The sequence below is a fragment of the Dryobates pubescens genome, chromosome 22 (genome assembly GCF_014839835.1).
Source record: "Dryobates pubescens isolate bDryPub1 chromosome 22, bDryPub1.pri, whole genome shotgun sequence".
Taxonomy (NCBI): Eukaryota; Metazoa; Chordata; class Aves; order Piciformes; family Picidae; genus Dryobates; species Dryobates pubescens.
In genome coordinates this window covers 13,722,592-13,741,209 of record NC_071633.1, presented here as the reverse complement: position 1 = coordinate 13,741,209, position 18,618 = coordinate 13,722,592, and the positions used below count along the sequence as shown (strand labels likewise).

General features: G+C 48.6%; 1 protein-coding gene across 1 annotated transcript in view; it reads left to right on the top strand.

The window, feature by feature from the left end:
• Positions 1-18,618, top strand: part of PLCB2 (phospholipase C beta 2) — a 44,057-nt gene that overhangs the window by 1,554 nt on the left and 23,885 nt on the right. The window contains exons 2-9 of the mRNA XM_009905147.2: positions 1,294-1,371; positions 3,593-3,661; positions 14,187-14,327; positions 14,769-14,848; positions 15,196-15,249; positions 17,193-17,268; positions 17,809-17,909; positions 18,164-18,330. Of these exons, the coding sequence (XP_009903449.2) occupies positions 1,294-1,371; positions 3,593-3,661; positions 14,187-14,327; positions 14,769-14,848; positions 15,196-15,249; positions 17,193-17,268; positions 17,809-17,909; positions 18,164-18,330 (766 nt within the window). The remainder of the gene's footprint in view (positions 1-1,293; positions 1,372-3,592; positions 3,662-14,186; positions 14,328-14,768; positions 14,849-15,195; positions 15,250-17,192; positions 17,269-17,808; positions 17,910-18,163; positions 18,331-18,618) is intronic.

The window sequence follows — 18,618 nt, the reverse complement described above, 5'->3', positions numbered from 1 at the left end:
GGTTGCCCAGGGAGGTTGTGGATGCCCCCTCCCTGGAGGTGTTCAAGGCCAGGCTGGATGGGGCCTTGAGCAATGTGGGCTAGTGAGAGGAGTCCCTGCCCATGGCAGAGGGGTTGGAACAAGATGATCTTGAAGGTCCCTTCCAGACCAAACCATTCTGTGATTCAGTGATAAGCAGGGATGGTGCAGCAGCACTGAGGAATAAGGAAACAATGTAATAGGAAAGGATGTTGGATAAAGAGGGTGGATGCTGAGGAGCACAGGTTGGAATATCACTGGGCAGTTATTCCACAAGCTGTGCATAAACCAGAGGATGACAGCAGGGTGTGGTGGACAGCACAACCTTCCCTTCCTTTTCAGTGGAGGCCTTGTGGCTTCTTTGAATTTGAACAGGGATTTGGTTTCAGAGAATAATAATCATAGAATCACTGAAGTTGGAAAAGACCTCTACAATCATCCAGTCCAACCTCCTACCCAACACCTCCATGTCCACCAGACCATGTCCTGAAGTGCCACATCTTGTTTTTTTAATACCTCCAGGGACAGTGACTCCACCACCTCCCTGGGCAGCCTGTTCCTATGCCTGATCTCTTTGAATTTGTTCCTCATTTCCAACCTAAACATCCCCTGGTGTGGCTTGAGGCCAAATTTGTCCCACTTGTCCACCTTGGTTTTGATCTGGAAGATCTCCTTGTTGGGTGGGGTTCAGGACCAGCCCTGGATAATTTCATCAGATTTTTGTGCCTGTGGTTAAGTTTATAGTCTGTGTCGAGCTAGTCCATGGAGTTTAAGGATCACCCCCTAGAGCAGATTGATCTGCTGTAGCAGGCAGACCTCTACTCAAAGTATTCCTGAGCAGACCTCTTCTCTGTAAGGAGAGCACCTACATGGTAAATGACATGGACTGGTAGATGCCATGGATGAATTCTGCCTCTGCTTGGCCCAGGCTACTTTCTGGAGCTTGTGGGTGCCTTGGAGGGAAAGGAGTTCAAATGAAACCATTAACTGCATCTAGAGGTGCTTCCTTCTCTAGATGCATTGTACAAGAAGCTCCACAAGAGCCATTCTAGCTAAAAGCATAGTGTTAGGTGAGACTTGGGCTTCAGCAGAGCTCAGCTCCCATAGCTTCACACTGTTACCCTGGAGATGTTCTAAAATCATCTGGTTCAGTTCCATAAATCACAGAGGATGATTCACCCAGCTGGGTCTATATTTGGACTGGGAACCTTACATCCCATAATGGGTTCTCCAAGTCACATAAGGTGCTAACTTCCTCTCTTCTGGTTTTGTCAGGAAACAGCAAGTGCTTCTCCTGTGATCCTTCGAGTGGATCCAAAGGGCTTTTACTTGTACTGGACCTATCAGAGCAAGGTAAGTGCTAGGACTTCACAACCTCATCTCCAAATAAGAATAAAAGCAGTGACTATAAGAATGTGGAGACCTCAAGTCTGGAAAGGCAGTTGGGCTCCTCTCTGGTCAGAGAGGTGTGCACACTGCCAGAGGAAAACCACAGAGTACTGGTTGCTGGAGGTAACAAACTGAGGAGAGAGAATTCAGTTCCTCACTGTGGAGAAGCCACAAGGAGCGGAGAGGTCTGGCTGACTGGAGGTGGAAGGCTGGGCTTACTTCTGCTTTCCAGAGCAGGGCTGTGGTGCAGCTTCTTCCTCTTTGTGACCTACATGCTGAAAAGACATGGTAGATAGAGACAGTACTGCACAGTGCCCTGGCCAGGAGACATGAAGTGTTTTGGGGAGCTCTCCACCGTTGTTGGAGACACTCAAGAAACGTGTGGGCATGGCAGCTGGGGACATGGTTTAATGGCCATGGTGGAATAGATTGGAGGTTGGACTCAAAGGCCTCTTCCAACCCAAAGAATTCTATGATTCTCAGAAAAGTGTGCCCTAGTGCCAATGAGGCAAAGCACTGCCATGCAGCCCTGTCCTCCCAGAACACAGTGTCCTGAGGCTGGGCACTGTCACATCCTTCTAGAAGATGTGCTCTCCTTTCAGCCATGCCTGGCACTCTCATTCTCCTTTCAAGGTCTACTCCTGGCAGTAGGGTTTTTGCTGTGGGAGTTCCAGCCAGCCCTCAGCAGCCTGATTTACATTCTTGGGGAAGCACTTGGGGAGCATATTCCCTGTGCTCTGAGGGAATCTGCAGGTGATGTGAGCTAGCAAGGGTGGTGGGTAAATGCTGGCTGTCAGAGGGAGTGGGGCAGGCTTGAGGAGGTCCTGTGAGGACTGGCATGAGCACAGCAACCAAAGCTTTGTGAGATATGGTGAGTAGCTTATCTGTTGAATTCATGTGGCTTCTTTGGCCAGCTCCTCATGTCATGAACAGCAAGGAAGTAAAAAACTGTCTTGTTACATGAAGGTTTAGGAGTAAAATTTCCACCCTGCTTGACAATAAAATAGGGATCCAGCCAGAAGGTATGGTATCCACATTGTTCCTTGTTGTGATCTTGGAAAAGAACATTATCTGCTGCAACAAGTGTAATTTGTTCTCCAGATCCGTGGTGAGCAGAGAAATTAGTAACAGAGGAAGGAAATTCAGGTTGGTTATTAAAAGAACAAACAAAATAAACACAACAGCAGTGAGGACATGGAGGAGGCTGCCTGGGGAAGGTTGTGGAATGTCCTCCATGGGAATTGCTTCAGAACAGGTCTGCTGGGAGTGACCTGGAGAAGAGGTGGTCCTGCCTCTCTGCCATAGACTGAGTTGTGTTAACACCATGGATTTGTAACTGGGGCAGAGTTTCCTCACATAAACCTGTGTGCATGTATCACAGTATCACAAAGGTTGGAAGAGACCTCGAGGATCAGCGAGTCCAACCTGTCACCACAGACCTCATGACTAGACCCTGGCACCAAGTGCCACGTCCAGTCTCCTCTTGAACACCTCCAGGGATGGTGACTCCACCACTCCCTCTCACAGCAACCCCCACCAAGCCTCTGGCCTCACTGTGAAGAGGGCAGTGCTGCAGACCACCACCACAACCTCAGCATTGTTCAGCTGGACATGTCATAGAAGGGTTTGGGTTGGAAGGGACCTTAAAGATCATCTCCTTCCAGTGTCCCTGCCATGGGAAGGGACACCTTCTACTAGACCACGTTGCTCAAGCCCCCATCCAACCTGGTTTTAAACACAGTGGACATCCACAACCTTCCAGAGCAATCTGTTCCAGGGCCTTACCACCCTCACTGTAAAGAATTTCTTCCTAACCTCCAGTCTACATCTGCCCTCTTCCAGCTCAAAGCCATCACCCCTCATCCTTTCTTGTAACCCCCTTCAGGTACTGGAAGGCTGCTCTAAGGTCTCCCCAGAGCCTTCTCTTCTCCAGGCTGGGCAGCCCCAACTCTCCCAGCCTGTCCCCATAGGAGAGGTGCTGCAGCCCTCTAATCATCTTTGTGGCCTCCTCCAGATCTTCTCCAACAGTCTGATGTCCTTCTTGCTGGTTTTTCCCTGCCTCATTCCTGGTGGGAGAGCTCTTTCCAAGTGAAGGGTGCTGGCTGAGACCTGCTTTATAGCTTCTGGGGGCTCTGCAAAGAGTGCTTTGCCTTTCCTCACCTTCCTTGTCCTTGTTCTGTTGTAGGAGATGGAAATGTTGGATATGACCAGCATCCGAGACACCCGTGTAGGGCGGTTTGCCAAGATCCCCAAGGTGAGTGCACAGCTTCATTGATGCTGAACTTGGATTGGTTGTTCAGATGGGAAAGGCAAGGCTGCCTGAGGCTTTGGCATCAGCTGAGGCAGCTTATCCTGGCTTTCTGCTACAAGGTGGAGAGGACCTTGCCTCAATCACAGAATCATTTAGGCTGGAAGAGATCTTTAAGATCATGGAGTTCAACCCTTAACCCAGCACTGCCAGGTTACCACTAAACCATGGCCCTCAGCACCACATCTACATTGCTTTGAAACCCCTCCAGGGATGGGAACTCCACCACTGCCCTGGGCAGCCTGGGCCAGACCTTGACGACCATCAAGATGACAAAATTGTTCTTCATGTCCATCACCTAAACCTCCTCTGGTGTAACTTGAGGCTGTTTCCTCTTGTCCTGAGGTTTCTATCTTTGAAAGAGAAGACCAACCTCTACCTGGCTCCAACCTGCTTTCAGGGAGTTGTAGGGAGTCAGAAAGTCTCCCTTCAGCCTCCTTTTCTCCAGGTCCCTCAGCTGCTGCTCATGGTACTTGTCTTCTTACCTTGCAATGACATAGAAGAGTTACCTTTTATGTTGTCTCTGAACTCCCTGGGGTTCCTCTGTGCACCCAAACCAAAGATACCTCCAGGCTAGGGTGTATGAGCTTGTTAGAAAGAATATGCCAGAAAGCCAGGAGAGCAATTCCCCTTCCATGTGCTAGTCAAAGGAGTCTGTTTGAGTTGTGCTCAGCAGCTGGGTTCTCTCTCACCCACTTTAATCTTGGCCTGGCTTTTACATTCCATGAGCTACACAGGGGTGTCCTACAGGAGACTTCACAGAATCATAGAATGCCAAGTTGAAAGGGACCCCAGGGATCATCTGGTCCAACACTGATGACTTGTGATCCTTCTCTGAGTCACCAGAGCTTTCCTTTGAGCAAGGATGCACAGACTGGGTCAAGGCAGCTACAAACCTGTAGTTACAGTAAGGTTCCAACACACTGGTGGAGGTTTTTCCCTTTAAAGGGAAGAAAATGTAGTTCCAGGAAAAAAGAAATAGTAGTTTCTTCTATTTTTTTCCCCCCCCAAAGAATTGTAAATTCTCTGCTTGCAGGGTGGCAGGCTAAGGGCAGCACACAAGGATGGCTTTGTTCTGGGTTTCAGATATAATTCAAACTTCCTGCAGCAAAATTGTCCTTGTTAGGACTTTTTTTTTTTCTGTTCTCTCTCTGCTTTTTTGTTTGTTTTTAACTTCTCCATGTATGGAGGAGGCAAGCAGAAAACTGAAAGAGAGCTTGAATGTGAAAAGGAAACAAAGGAGTGGAGATGATAGCAGAGGTGATTCTCAGCCTGCTGCAAAAGGGGAAGGTTTTGCAATCCAAGAGACTCGAGCAGCCTCTTTGCGTAAGTGGTGAGGCTGTTTTCTTGGTGCTGCTCTGAAATGTCTCTTCAGAGCTCCCTGAGACTGGTGGTTCCCAAAAGACCACAATGAGCTGGGTGCTAAAATCCCAGCAGAGCTCCAGAACAGTGCCCACCTTGCACAATTCCTTCTGAGAAACTGCCTTTCGTGGAAATTCACTGGAATGAAACATCTGGGTTGAAACTGGAGCAGGGGAGATTTAGGTTGGACATTAGGAGGAAGTTCTTTACTATGAAGGTGGTGAAATACTGGAATAGGTTGCCCAGAGATGTGGTAGAGGCCCCATCCCTAGAGACATTCATGGTCAAGCTTGCTGGGGCCCTGAGCAGCCTGCTTTAGTTGGAGATGTCCCTGCTGACACTGGAGGCTTGGATAAGATGACCTTCAAGGGTCCCTTACAGCATGATGCATTCTGTGATTATATGATGTGAGTTTTCAGCAAGTCCAAAACTGTCTGAAACAAGAAGGGAAGGAAGGAGGAGAAGGAGAAGAAAAAGGTGTCTTGAGAGAGCTAGCCAGGATGATCAGTGCTCAGGCTTTGAAACCCAGCATGCTCGTATGTGACCTGCAAAAGAGGGGCACAGAGAGAAGACAAAACTTGCCAGAGGTACCAAGTCATTTGGGGTAACAAAAAGAGGGCTTATGTGCAGCAAGGCCTTGAGTTGCTGATTGCATGATCTAATAAGTGATAAAATTTAGTACAGATAACAGTCAGACAAGGCACACAAAAAAACCCCCTTGATTCTAATCTGTAATTAACAGGCTCTGAGTTTGCTGTTGCTGCTCAGAAACAAGATCATGAGGGTGTGGTAAAATATCAAGGCAGTGTTCAGAGGCATGTGCTCAAAACCAGAGTTCCAAGTTAGGAATTCTATGAAAAGAAAGAGCACATGGTGCTACTGTGCACCCCCTGAGTGCACTCATGTTTCTGTGCCTCCCTGCTGTCCTCATCCCAGATGAGACGACTGGAAAAGGCAGAGGAGTGCAGCAAGATGAAGAAAAGAACGAAATAGCTGCTGTAGGAAGAGCATCTGAGGAAGCAGGGGGAAAAAAAAGAAAGGAAAAGATGAGGGGGATGTGGAGGAGTATCATGGAGTGCTGTAAAGTGAGGAGATGGCTGGAGAAGGTGAGCATGAAGCACTTTTCAGTGTTTCTTCCATTGGGAGGACTACATGTTGAGTGGAATTTTCCAGCAGCAGGCCCAGCGCAAGCAGGAGGAGGTGCTGCTGCTTTGCATGTAATCTCCATGTGCTGTGGGATGTCTTCCTGCACCAGCTAGGAAAACTCAGGACTAGAAGAAAATGCCCTCTGAGGGTTGTTAAGTGTGAGATAAGGGCATGCAGGGATAGAACCTGGGGTGAATGCTTTCAGCTAGAAGAAGGGGGATTTAGACTGGAGATTAGGAAGAAATTCTTTACAGTGAGGGTGGTGAGACACTGGCACAGGTTGCCTCAGGAGGTTGTGGATGCCCCCTCCCTGGAGGTGTTTAAGGCCAGGCTGGATGAGGCCTTGAGCACCATTGTCTCATGGAAGGTGCCCATGGGGTTATCAGTAGATGATATTTAAGGTTCCCTCCAGCCCAAACCATTCTGTGATCCTATGATGATGCCTCTGGCTTAGGAAGCTGCTGAATCATAAATTTCTGGAAGCTGCAGAGATGTGCCAGGGAAGTGTCATTGCCTTTCCTCTGCTCTTACAGCTTTCTCCAGGTGTATGGATGGACCTCTGGTCTGACCTGGTGTAGTTGTCTTCTAGCCATTGTAGCAGCCCACAGACAGCATTGTACAGTCCTGGGAGCTGGCTACAGCTAATTTCTTACAAAGAAAGAAGAAAGGTCAAGCACCAAATGATTTATTAAGTATTCTGAACAGGCAGAAGCGATGTGCTTGATGACAACCTCTGCTGGGAAAATCCTGAGGGCTTTATGAACGCTGCATTTCACACAGACCCATTTGAAATGAGTCCTCTTTTCAGTTCAAGGAATTTTCTGGCATTACTATGACAAGACATAGTAAAATGCAACAGACTGGCTCCTTACCCACTGTTCTCTTACAGAATGATGGGTGGAAGGTCTTGTGTGGGCACAGAAATGGCCATCAAACCAAGGTGGTGGGAGAGCCATCCAGCCCTGGAAGTGTCTTCATGGCTGCCCTATCCACCATGCTTCTGCAGGGCTGAGCTGTGTATTCAGTTGGCTGTTCTAGACCAGAGTTTCCTCAAAGGAATGCAGAAAGCAGTGACAATTTCTTAACATGAACCTGGGGCATCACTGCTCAGAGGTATCAAGAGGAAAAATTGTTGTGACAAGGCAAACCAAGGTCTGTGGGAGGTGAAGGGTGGCAGAATGAAAAAGGATGTTGGCTCCCTGATACAAATAATGGCTTGGAATGGTCATGGGATGTAACTGTTGAAGTTAATACCAACAGTTGTGTGTTTCATTGCCTAAAGGTGGAGGAGAAGGGGCTGATGGATATTAAGATGAGGAGAACAGGATCACAGCTGCTGGAGTGCCTTTGCATAGTGCCCATAGCAAGTCAAATCCTCTTCCCTTCCTGGCAAGTAGCACCATGGCAAACCCACAACCTCTGTGAGGCAAAGCTCATGGTCTGGTTTTCTTAGTGAAGACATTCCCAAGGCAGGCCACTGCTTTGAGGGCATTTGCTGTTGCCTTCTCCTGCAAGGTCCCATGACCTTCTGGCTGGGCTTTGAGCTTCATGAGAGTGGATCATGCCCTAAGTGAGTCTCTGCTAACAGGTGTGGTGTTGTGGATGTTGGGAGTTACTTGCTTTCAGTAACACTTTCCTCCTGCTGCTAAGAAAGATGTTTGGGGTTTTTCTTTGTAACCTCTCCATGCACAACAAGAACACCACCAGAGCACCCATGCAGAAAACCACTTCTGGAAAGAGCTGCCATCATGCACACTCCCTTGCCAGCACTGTCACAAGTCACAGCATTACCCCTGCAGGCTGGGAGGGGCAGGGGCTCCTCATGGTACTGAAGTGTTTGGGAAGCAGGCAGTCAGCCTCCAGTGCCCAGCAGAGTAAGAGTGGCATTGACAATGGACTGGTCACTGAGGGCTGGCAGCAGTAGGAGTCTCTTCCAAGTGAGAAGCACTTCATAGAATCATTTAAGTTTGAAAACAGCTTTAGGATCAGTGAGTCCCACTGTAATCCCAGTAATGCTCATTCCAGAAGTTGCCCCAGAATGGTGTTCAAGAAATGTGTGGACAAGGCACTTTGGGACATAGTTTAGTGGCCATGGTGGTCATAGGTGGATGGTTGGACTCACTGATCTTAGGGGTCTTTTCCAACCCAAATAATTCCATGATTCCTACCTGAAACTGAGGACACTGGTGCTCTCTTTGAACAAAGGCTCTCCTCTTTCCTTCTGCCCTCCCTCCCAAGCCCTCACCTCCTGCCACATTAGCACCTCAGCAGGCACAGAGCCCTTGAGTCCTCCCCTGACCTCTCCTGTGCACGTGCAGCATTCCCCTTCTCACCCTCTGTGCCTGCTCTTCTCTGAGAGCTCCTCAGTGTTCTGCAGCATGTCTGCTCCATGGGTGTTGTTTTGGAGAGACAGGGCAGAACGAACTCTGGCAGATGTTCAAGAGCAATAAAGACAAGAATCAGCAGGGCCTTTGAACGTAGCTGAGACAAGACAGAAAGCCATTGACCGTGGTTCAGCAGCATGCTGGAGCAGATCAAGATGTTCATTATGATGCAGTTCTGTGTTTTCCTTTGAGTAACAAGGAACAATAACAGTCTTTTTTTCCCTCTTCTGATGCACCAAGACACCAGAGGGCTGACAGGGAATGTAATAATTAGGACCAAAATCTATGATGGTTTTGGCCATGCTTTTATTGGCTTCATCTTGGGGTCTGTTTAGACATCTCAGCAGGCATTGGCTTTGAAACAAGCATCACTTCTCCTAAACCCAGAAGTTGTGTTTTCTGACTGTCATGGTTATAAGTCAGTTTCATCCTCCACATGGATTTTGTTTCTGTTGATCCCAGAGATGGAGACTCTGAACTGAGCATGTAAAGGGAGAAGGTGATGCTAAGGTATTTCACAGACCCTGTTCTGAGATGACAAGTGGCATCCCCTGCAGGGGACCAGTGCTGTTTGATTTCTTTGTCAGGGACATGGACAGTGAGACTGAGGCACCCCCAGCAAGTTTGTGGTTGACAGGCTGGAGGGAAGGGATGGCATCCAGAGGGGCTGGGACAGGCTGGAGAGGTTGGCCCATGAAGTTCAACAAGGCCAAGTGCAAGGTCCTGCACCTGGGTCAAGGCAATCCTAAGCACAAATCCAGGGTGGGTGAAGAGTGGTTCAAGAGCAGTCTGGAGGAGAAAGACATGGGGGTGTCAGTTGATGAAAAACTCAACATGAGCCAGAATACATAGAATACATAGAATACATAGAATACATAGAATAAACCAGGTTGGAAGAGACCTTCAAGATCATCGCGTCCAACCCATCAACCAATCCAACACCACCCAAACAACTAACCCACAGCACCAAATGGCCTCTAGCAGCCCAGAAGGCAACTGTGTCCTGGGCTTCATCAAAAGTGGTGCAACCAGCAAGATGAGGGAGGTGATTCTACCTCTCTACTCTGCTCTTGTGAGACCTCACCTGGAGCACTGTGTCCTAGTTCTTGTGACCCCAACACAAGAAGGACATGGACCTCTTGGAGCAGGTCCAGAGGAGGGCCATAAAGATGATCAGAGGGCTGGAGAACCTCCCCTGTATGGACATACTGAGAGTTGGGGCTACTCAGCCTGGAGAAGTGAAGGTTCCAGAGAGAACTTAGAGCAGCCTTCCAGTACTTGAAGGATGCTACAGAAGAGCTGGGGAGGAACTTTCGACAAGGGCTTCTAATTACAGGATGAGGGGCAATGGCTTTAAGCTGAAAGAGGGGAGATTTAGACTGGAGATGAAGAAGAAATTCTTTACAGCAAAGGGGGTGAGACACTGGAACAGGTTGCCCAGGGAGGTCATGGGTGCCCTCTCCCTCTGGAGGTGTTCAAAGCCAGGTTGGATGAGGCCTTGAGCAGCCTGGTCTAGTGGAAGGTGTTCCTGCCCATGGCAGGGGTTGGAAATAGATGATCTTGATCTTTTGGTCCTTTCAAACCCAAACCATTCCATGATTCTGTCAGCAGACAGGGGTGAGCAGTGCTCAGGAGCCACCAACACAGGGAGCACTCACAGTGCAGCTGGGGCTGAGCAGGGGGCTGAGCTGTGCACTATAAACACATGGTGGGTGGTCAGAGCTGGAGACTGAGCATCATCTCTGCTCTGTGGACTCAGGCTGGAACTAAACACAGTCTGCTGTCCGGGCCTCGAAATAACCCAGTGACCACAGGCAGCTGGGTGGACGCGAGCCGCTCTGCGTGCGCGCGGGAAGAATGCGGTGGGAGCCTCTGGTTCGTGCAAGGTTTATAAACAGTGGAGCAGGGGCTGAGCGAGGAAACAAACATGTCTGAATAATGGCCTGTTGTCGTGCTGGGCCTTTCTCTGCCCCTTCCATCTTTCTGCAGGGCCAGAAGGTGCTGAGTTGCAGAGTCTGCATCTTTCCCTGGCAGGCTGTTCCCGCTGGATTCCCAAACGCCGCAGGCTGTTTCGTGCCATGTGAATCTCTGCTGCTGCTGCCTGTTCCGCTTCCTTTAGATAAGGCCCCAGTGAAAGCCGAGAGTGCTTCATCTGCCTGGGGTTTTTTTCTGCCTCATCTTGCTGAGATGCTTGTCACAGAGACAGGCTGGCCCCCCTGCCTCACAGTTATCAGTCCTGCAGTCCTGTGATGGAGCTGTGCTGCTAACGATGACATGAAGGTTACCTGCAGTCAAAGGCAGTTGATTAATTCTGGTGCTCCTTCTGACACCCAAACAACATTTCTTCTCCAAAAGAGAAGACTTATTGTCATGTCCTGTCTTCCAATACCACAAGTGCTGCATCACATAGTGCATTTCAAAGATACCAAATGAATTGTAGAATCATAGAATGGTCTGGGTTGGAAGGGATCTTAAAGCTCATCCAGTTCCAACCCCCTACCATGGGCAGGGACACCTCCCACTGTGGATGAGGACATCCACAACCTCCCTGAGCAGGCTGTGTTTCACCATCCTCACTGTAAAGAATGTCTTCCTAATCTCCAGTCTCAATCTCCCCTCTTCCAGCTCAAAGCCATCACCCCTCATCCTATCACTACAAGCTGTTGTAAAACATCCCTCCCCTGCTCTCCTGTAGCTCCCTTCAGGTACTGGAAGGCCTCTGAGGTCTCCCTGGAGCCTTCTCTTCTCCAGACTGAATTGTCCCAGGGAGAAGACACCAGATAGTCCATGTGCTGCTGTGGCACATCCTGGCTGTGCTTGGGCTGTGTCCCATTTCAAGTGGAGAAAGGACTGTCTGTTTCTTCTGCTTTAGGGCTGGCTCTTTGGTTATATTTGCATGGGAATTTGCTTTTCTCTGGACTGAGTCTGCTTCATACAGATGAGGGGTTTAGGCAAATCAGGAGGCTGGGATGTTTGGACATTAGGAGGGAGGTCTCCATAGTGAGGGTTCTGAGACACTGGAACAATTTGCCCAGAGATGTGGTTAAGGCCTCATCCCTGGAGAAATTCAAGGTCATACTTAACGGGGCCCTGAGCAGCCTGCTGTAGTTGGAGATGTCCCTGCTGACTGCAGGGGTCTTTGGACAAGATGACCTTTGAGGGTCCCTTCCAACCCAGGGCTTGGTGTGATTCTGTGAAGCGGAGCAGAAGCTGAGTCTGTGTTTCAGCCTCTCTGCCTGTGAGCTGTTTTCTGTTTGCTTGAGATTTTAAAGTGGATTTGCTAAGCCTGATGCTTTCTGATTTGCATGGCTAATGCAGTTGTCCTGCTTTTCATTCATATTTTTTCCTTTATGGCCACCTGATTCTAAGCAATGACCTAGTGAAGCTGCTGCTGCACAAGGTGCTAAAGGTTATGGAAGAGCCAGGGCATCAGGTTCTGTGCCCTTGGACACAGTCTCTGGTCCTTTCTCACCATCTTCATTTGGTGCTTTTATCCTGTGAGGGAGATAATCCCCATGCAAAGCAGCAGCACAGAGTGAGTGACTTGCTTAAGGCCAGGCAGGAAATCAGTCACTGGGAAAATCTGACCCAATTTAGATCCCCCACAAGATGATCCTCTCCTTTCACTGTTGCAGTTTGCTTCTCATAAAATGAAGCTATCCTCACTGAGGCACTGGGAGGTGTCACAAGCTAATCCTGATAAAGGCCATGGCATATAAAAAGTGACACAGGCTAGAGCTAATGGGAACAATGACTTCTCAGAAGGTGATCAGGCTGCTAGCAGCCACACCATGGGTTGGCCTTGTCTGGCAGAGCATATCTGGGTGAAGGCAGAAGCTCTGGTGCAGCTCACTGGGGACACTGTATGAGGAGAAACAGCTGCTGGAGAGCCAGCAACACCAGCTTGCAGAGGAGGAAGGGCTGGGAGGAGCTGATCTGTAACAAATACAGGAAATGAGTTCAGCACAAACCACAAGTTCTCCATTGTCTCAGCTGCATATGATTTACAGCAGGAGAGGTGAGGAAGCTGAAGGAACGCCAGCAGCTTTGTAAGATGAAGTTAAATTCAAAGTGAAGATCCTAACGCTTCTCCACTTGTGCTGAAAAGTTCAGCTCCGTCGAGAAGTTGTTGTGAGCAGGGAAAGGAGATGTGGGTATGAAGGGGCTGCTTGCTTCTGGGAAAGAAAATTGCTCACAAAGCACGACTTGAGCATTCTGAGAAATCCTCTTAACTTGTAGCAAACAGGAAAAACCTTCTGAGAAGCCAACACTGCCCAGTAAGCAGCAGGGAACGAGCCACTAAACTTGAGCTGAGCTGATGCTGTAGGAGCTCTAATTTTATAGCAAATCCAAAGGTGAAGTCATAGAACCAAAGAATTGTTTGGGTTAGAAAAGACCTCTAAGATCATTGAGTTGCTGTACGTGTCCAGAGAAGGGCAATGAAGCTGGTGAAGGGTCTGGAGAACAGCTCTGGTGAGGAGCAGCTGAGGGACCTGGAGTTGTTAAGCTTGGAAAAGAGGAGGCCGAGTGGAGACCTCCTGTCTCTCTACAGCTCCCTGAAGGGAGGTTGGAGGCAGGTGGTGCTGGTCTCTTTCCCTTAGTATCAGGTGACAAAAGAAGAGGCAATGGCTGCAATGGTGCCAGAGGGGTTTAGGTTGGATATTAGAAAAAATTTCTATGCTGAAAGAATGGTCAGGGATTGGAACAGGCTGCCCAGGGAGATGGTGGAATCACCATCCCTGGAGGAGTTCAGGAAATGTGTGGCCATGGCACCTGGAGTCATGGTTTAATGACCATGGTGGTGTTGGGTTGATAGTTGGACTTGATGACCTTAGAGATCTTTTCCAGCCCAAACAATTCTATGATTGTATTCTATGAATTGCTGTGCTTTATTCTAGGAGCTGGGAATCTTATCCTTTCATGATAAATAGGGACCCTCAGTACAACTCCAGGATTCCTTGGCTTAGTGATGCCTTATGTAGGAATGAAGAAAATGCTAAATAATTTAAAGAGATCCTATAAATACTTCCATTTGGTGATGAAATACAAGTGTGACTAATCAGATGAGCCTTCTGCTTAACAAAATTAATCTCTGGTGGGCCAGCACTGCAGGAGACTGCAATTGCTGTGGAAAAACCCACTTATAGCAACTGACAACCAGCAGAAAGTCACTTGGAAAAGTGAAGCCCCTCCTGTAAGCAGGATGCCAGACCTTAGAATCACAGAATTGTTTTGGTTGGCAAAGACCTCCAACCATTGACCTGACACCACCATGGCCACTAAACCATGTCCCAAAGTGCCATGGTCACATGTTTCTTGAACACCTCCAGGAATGGTGACTCCAACACCTTCTTGGGTAGCCTGTTCCAGTACCTGACCACTCTCAGCAGTTCCTAATCTGCAACCTAAACCTCTCCTGGAACCTCTCCTATCAAAAGTAAAATCCATAGGGATTTACAGTGAGAAATAAAACTATTTCTTTTTAAGTGTTGACTAAGTGTTAGTCAGACCTTCTGGATCCTCTGGTTGCAGTTTGCTTCTTTCTCCCTTCATCCCCATCTGTTCTGTTTCTTTTGCAGTGCCAGAAGCTCCGAGAGGTTTTTAACTTGGATTACCCTCACAGCACCTTCCTGCTTAAGACACTGACTGTTGTGTCTGGCCCTGACATGGTGGACCTCACTTTCCATAACTTTGTGTCCTACAAGGAGAATGTTGGCAAGGTGAGGGCAAGGAAGCACTTCTTGGGAAGGGCTTCTCAGTGTAAGGAAGTACATAATCCCAGTGTCATCTCAGAAGTAAGAGGGGAGCATGAAGGGAGAGGGAAAGATGGAGAACTCAACCCTGCCAGTGCTACTGGTGTGGAACCTCCATAGTTCTAGAAGCTTCTGCCCTGCATGGAGAGAAGGACCAGTGGAAGAACTTTAGTATGTCATTGGCGTGCTTTGTGTGGATAACCAGAGAGCTGAGAAGACTCAGTAGAGAAGTTTCAGCTGCTGGTATCTGTAAGCAGTAGGAAGGGGATACAGGCAAGCCAGAGGAGCACTTGTTGGGGTTTGGAGCCCAGCAGTATCAGGACAGGTCCGTGACCTTTCCATGCTTGTTGCTGTGTACTTCTTGGTGCAGTCCCCTAATCCCTCTGTGCTGTGTGTGTTTGTTCCCAGAGCTGGGCAGAGGACATCATGGCCATTGTTCGGAACCCCCTCACGTCCAACGCGTCTCGGTACACCTTCCTAGAGAAAATGTGAGTGACTTCTGACACACCTTGGCCTCCAGAGCGCTTCTCCACTGCCCTTTCTGCTCTGCTAACAACAGAAGGCTTCCCCTTCATGGGCTGCTGTGGCCCAAGCGCAGCACTTGACCCTGTTGAATCTCACACGCTTCGGAGGAATCTTTCTGATAGTTAAGCTTTCATAATTTGCCCTTTTTTCCTTCCTGAGAAACAGGAGCAGGCTCTGGCTGAGGGTAAGTAAGGGGGCAATTTGTAGGACCTTGATTTTCAGTTAACTGTTAGACTCTTTCTCCTTACTTAATAGAACCTCTAAAATTGTACAAATGTACTTTCATAATCTTGATCTTTTCTTTCCACAGCCTGGTGAAGCTGAAGATGCAGCTTAATGCAGAGGGGAAGATTCCTGTCAGGAAGTGAGTATGGATGTGTGGATTAGGAAGAAATTCTTTACAGTGAGGGTGGTGAGACACTGGAACAGGTTGCTCAGGGAGGTTGTGAATGCCCCCTCCCTGGAGGGGTCAGGCTGGATGGGGCCCTGAGCAACCTAGTCTAGTGGCAGCTGTCCCTGCCCATGGCAGAGGGTTGGAAAGAGATGATCCTTAAGGTCCCTTCCAACCCAAACCATTCCATGATTCTGTGATATTAGTTTACTCTGTATTCACTCAGACTGGTAAGATGATGGTTGTCCAGTTGCTTCAGCTTCCTGTTCTTCCTGCACCTAAGAGGTAGAAATCTTTCTCAGGATTCAGACCATGGATGGACTCCTTTTGCACCGTGGTTCCTCTGCTTTGGCAGAGGGATTGGACTCAATGATTTCCAGAGGTCCCTTCCAACCCCAAACATTCTGTGATTCTGTGTGTAAGACATTAGACCTTTAAATGTCCATATTAAGAGCCAGAGTTACCAAACCACTCTGTATCTCCAGGTGCCAGGTGTATGTAAGGCTTTCAAAATCCATATCTGAACCCTTCTGAGGACTTTTATGATCCTTTCTCTTTGGGCATTTAAATCCCTTCTGAGTCCTAGGCAGGGTGCTGCAGCTTTTGCCTTGCAAAGGGCAGGCTGGGTTTGCATATGTCTGCTGCAGCTCCCCCTGAGCCCTTGTCCACCTGTCAACACATTTGGCACTTTTTGTTCCCCTTTTTTTTTGGCTGGGAGCAGCTGTGATGCCAAGAGCTTAATAGAGCTGACATCTAAATTTATCCACAGAGGAGACCTCGTTGCTGCTGACTGGGATATTCTGAAAGTAGGGGAAGTTCAGTTCTTGGTACTGTTCCCTAGTGCAGCACAGGCTGCTTGAAGCTGAAGGCTTTGACCAAGTGAGTGAGTTTTGCCCTGCAGACCAGCACTCAGCTTCCCAAATGAGTCATAGAATTGTTTGGGTTGGAAAAGACCTCTAAGATCACAGAGCCCAGTGGTCCACCATGGCCATTACACCAAGTACCATGTAGCACACCAGTTTCTGTGCCTGCATCATGAGCTTGTTCCTTGAGTTCATGGCAACATTTTGGTTCCAGAGAATTCTCCCTTCTTCCAAAGCAGCAAATATCCATGAGGTTTGTTTGCTGGTTTTGAATGTTGTCTTGACTACAAATTCTTCCTTGCTAATGCCAGCTACTGCCATGGGATAGTGTCCTGGGGGATGTGTGGCATGAGTATGCTACAACAGGAGCAGAGGAAGACAGAGAAGAGGAATTTTGAGAGTGTGCTGATGCAGTTAAGTGACAGGGCTTTTACAGAGTCATAGAATCATGGAATCATTAAGGTGGGAAAAGACCTCTAAAATCATCCACTCCAACCATCAACCCAACACCACCATGGCCACTAAACTGTGTCCCAGAGTGCCAGGTCCACACATTTCTTGAACACCTCCAGGGATGGTGACTCCACCACCTCCCTGGGCAGCCTGTTCCAATGCCTGGCCACTCTTGCAGCAAAGACATTTTTTCTCATGTCCAACCTAAACCTTCTGTGGCACAATGTGATGCCATTTCCTCTCATCCTATGACTGGTTACTTGAGAGAAGAGACCAACCTCCACCTCACTCCTATCTCCCTTCAGGAGCTGTAGAGAGCAATGAGGTCTCCCCTCAACCTTCTCCATAGCAGATGTGCAGAACTTCTGTATTATGGCAGCAGTCAGCACTCCACTGTAGCATGTAGGATCTGGAACCTCAGTCACTCCCTTGCAGGACACTTTCTTCTCTTGTTCAGGTTTACAGTCATCTTGTCTGACTCTTTCACTGTGTATTTTGAGTGTCTTGCACTCTGGCTGCAGCTCCCAGCCACCCAAGTCCAGCCTTTCTGACTCCCCTCCTGCTGCATCTGGTGATGTCTTTTTCCCCCCCTCTGCTCAGTATTTTTCAGATGTTTCCTGCAGACAGGAAAAGGGTGGAAGCAGCCTTAAGTGCTTGTCATCTTCCAAAGGGCAAGGTAAGGGTGTCACTGGCTAGCCAAAGGTCTTGCTAGTTTGAGAAGAATCTGTTTGTCTGCTCTGACTGTGATGAAAAATCATCAGCCCAGGTGCTCTTGGTTGCTGTGAGACCTTTTCCTTACCACCATATGCCATGCCTTAACTGCAGCTGGGAGCAGTTCTCACCCTTCGTGTTGCTTTAACACAGCTCCATCACTTGTGTTGGGTGGCACAAGAAGCAGCACCTTTCTTTCTCCCTGATTCACTCTGCTCTTTGAAGCAACAAATCTGGTGGTTAATATTGGTTGGCTTCTGCCAACCCACAGAGTACAGTCCAGGCCTGACAACTTCTACCACTGCACTGAGTCTGAGCTTTGTATCATCACAAGAGGCACCAAGGGGCAGTTTAAATAACTGCCCCTTCTGAAGTGGGGCATTATGGTGCTTCTCCATCTTCTTCCAGAGGTTCCAGTCACAAACATGCTGGGCTGGGGGTGTTCCTGAAGGGGTGAAAGCCTTCATGGGTGTGTGATGTTGACCTGTCTTTAATGTGTTCTCAGAATGATGCCATCAACCCAGAGGACTTCCCTGAGACTGTGTACAAAACCTTCCTCATGAATCTGTGTCCACGGCCTGAAATTGATGAGATATTTACCTCACAGTAAGTTTCCCTCCAGCCACAGAACTTGATCTCTTGTGGCAAAAGGAGGGGCAAGGGGATTTTATGGTTTGACTGGTCTCATGCCTTAAAAAAGCAGGAACTCAGGTCACAGACCAGTGCCAGTGCATTTAACACTTCCACTCTCAGTCTGAATAAAGAGGATGAGACCTCACTGTGCTGTGGGCACTCAACTGTCATCATCAGGAGGATTGATTCCGGGTCACCTCTGCTCCTCTGTCCTTCTCTCACCATAGCCATTTAAAAGCAAAGCCCTACATGACCAAGGAGCACTTGGCAAAGTTTATCAACAAGAAGCAGCGAGACTCTCGCCTCAATGACATCCTGTTCCCACCAGCCAAACCTGAGCAGGTGCAGAGCCTGATAGAGAAGTACGAGCCCAGTGGGATTAACATCCAGAGAGGTGAGTCCTGCTCAGCCCAAAGTCTTGCTCTAGAGGTAGTATGAAACCAGCAGAAGGTCTTGTGTCTTCTGCTGTCCTGACTCTCAGGGGAGCAGTCAGCCTGATTCCCTGTTTCACCAGCAAGGAGGTGCCAGAAACATTTTGTTTCAGGGGCAGGGTAGGGCATGAAGAAGTGTGGCCAGCAGATCAAAGGAGCTTCTCTTCCCCCTCTGCTCTGCCCTAGAGAGACCACATCTGGAGTTCTGGGTCCAGTTCTGGGCTCTCCAGTTCAAGAGAGACAGGGAACTA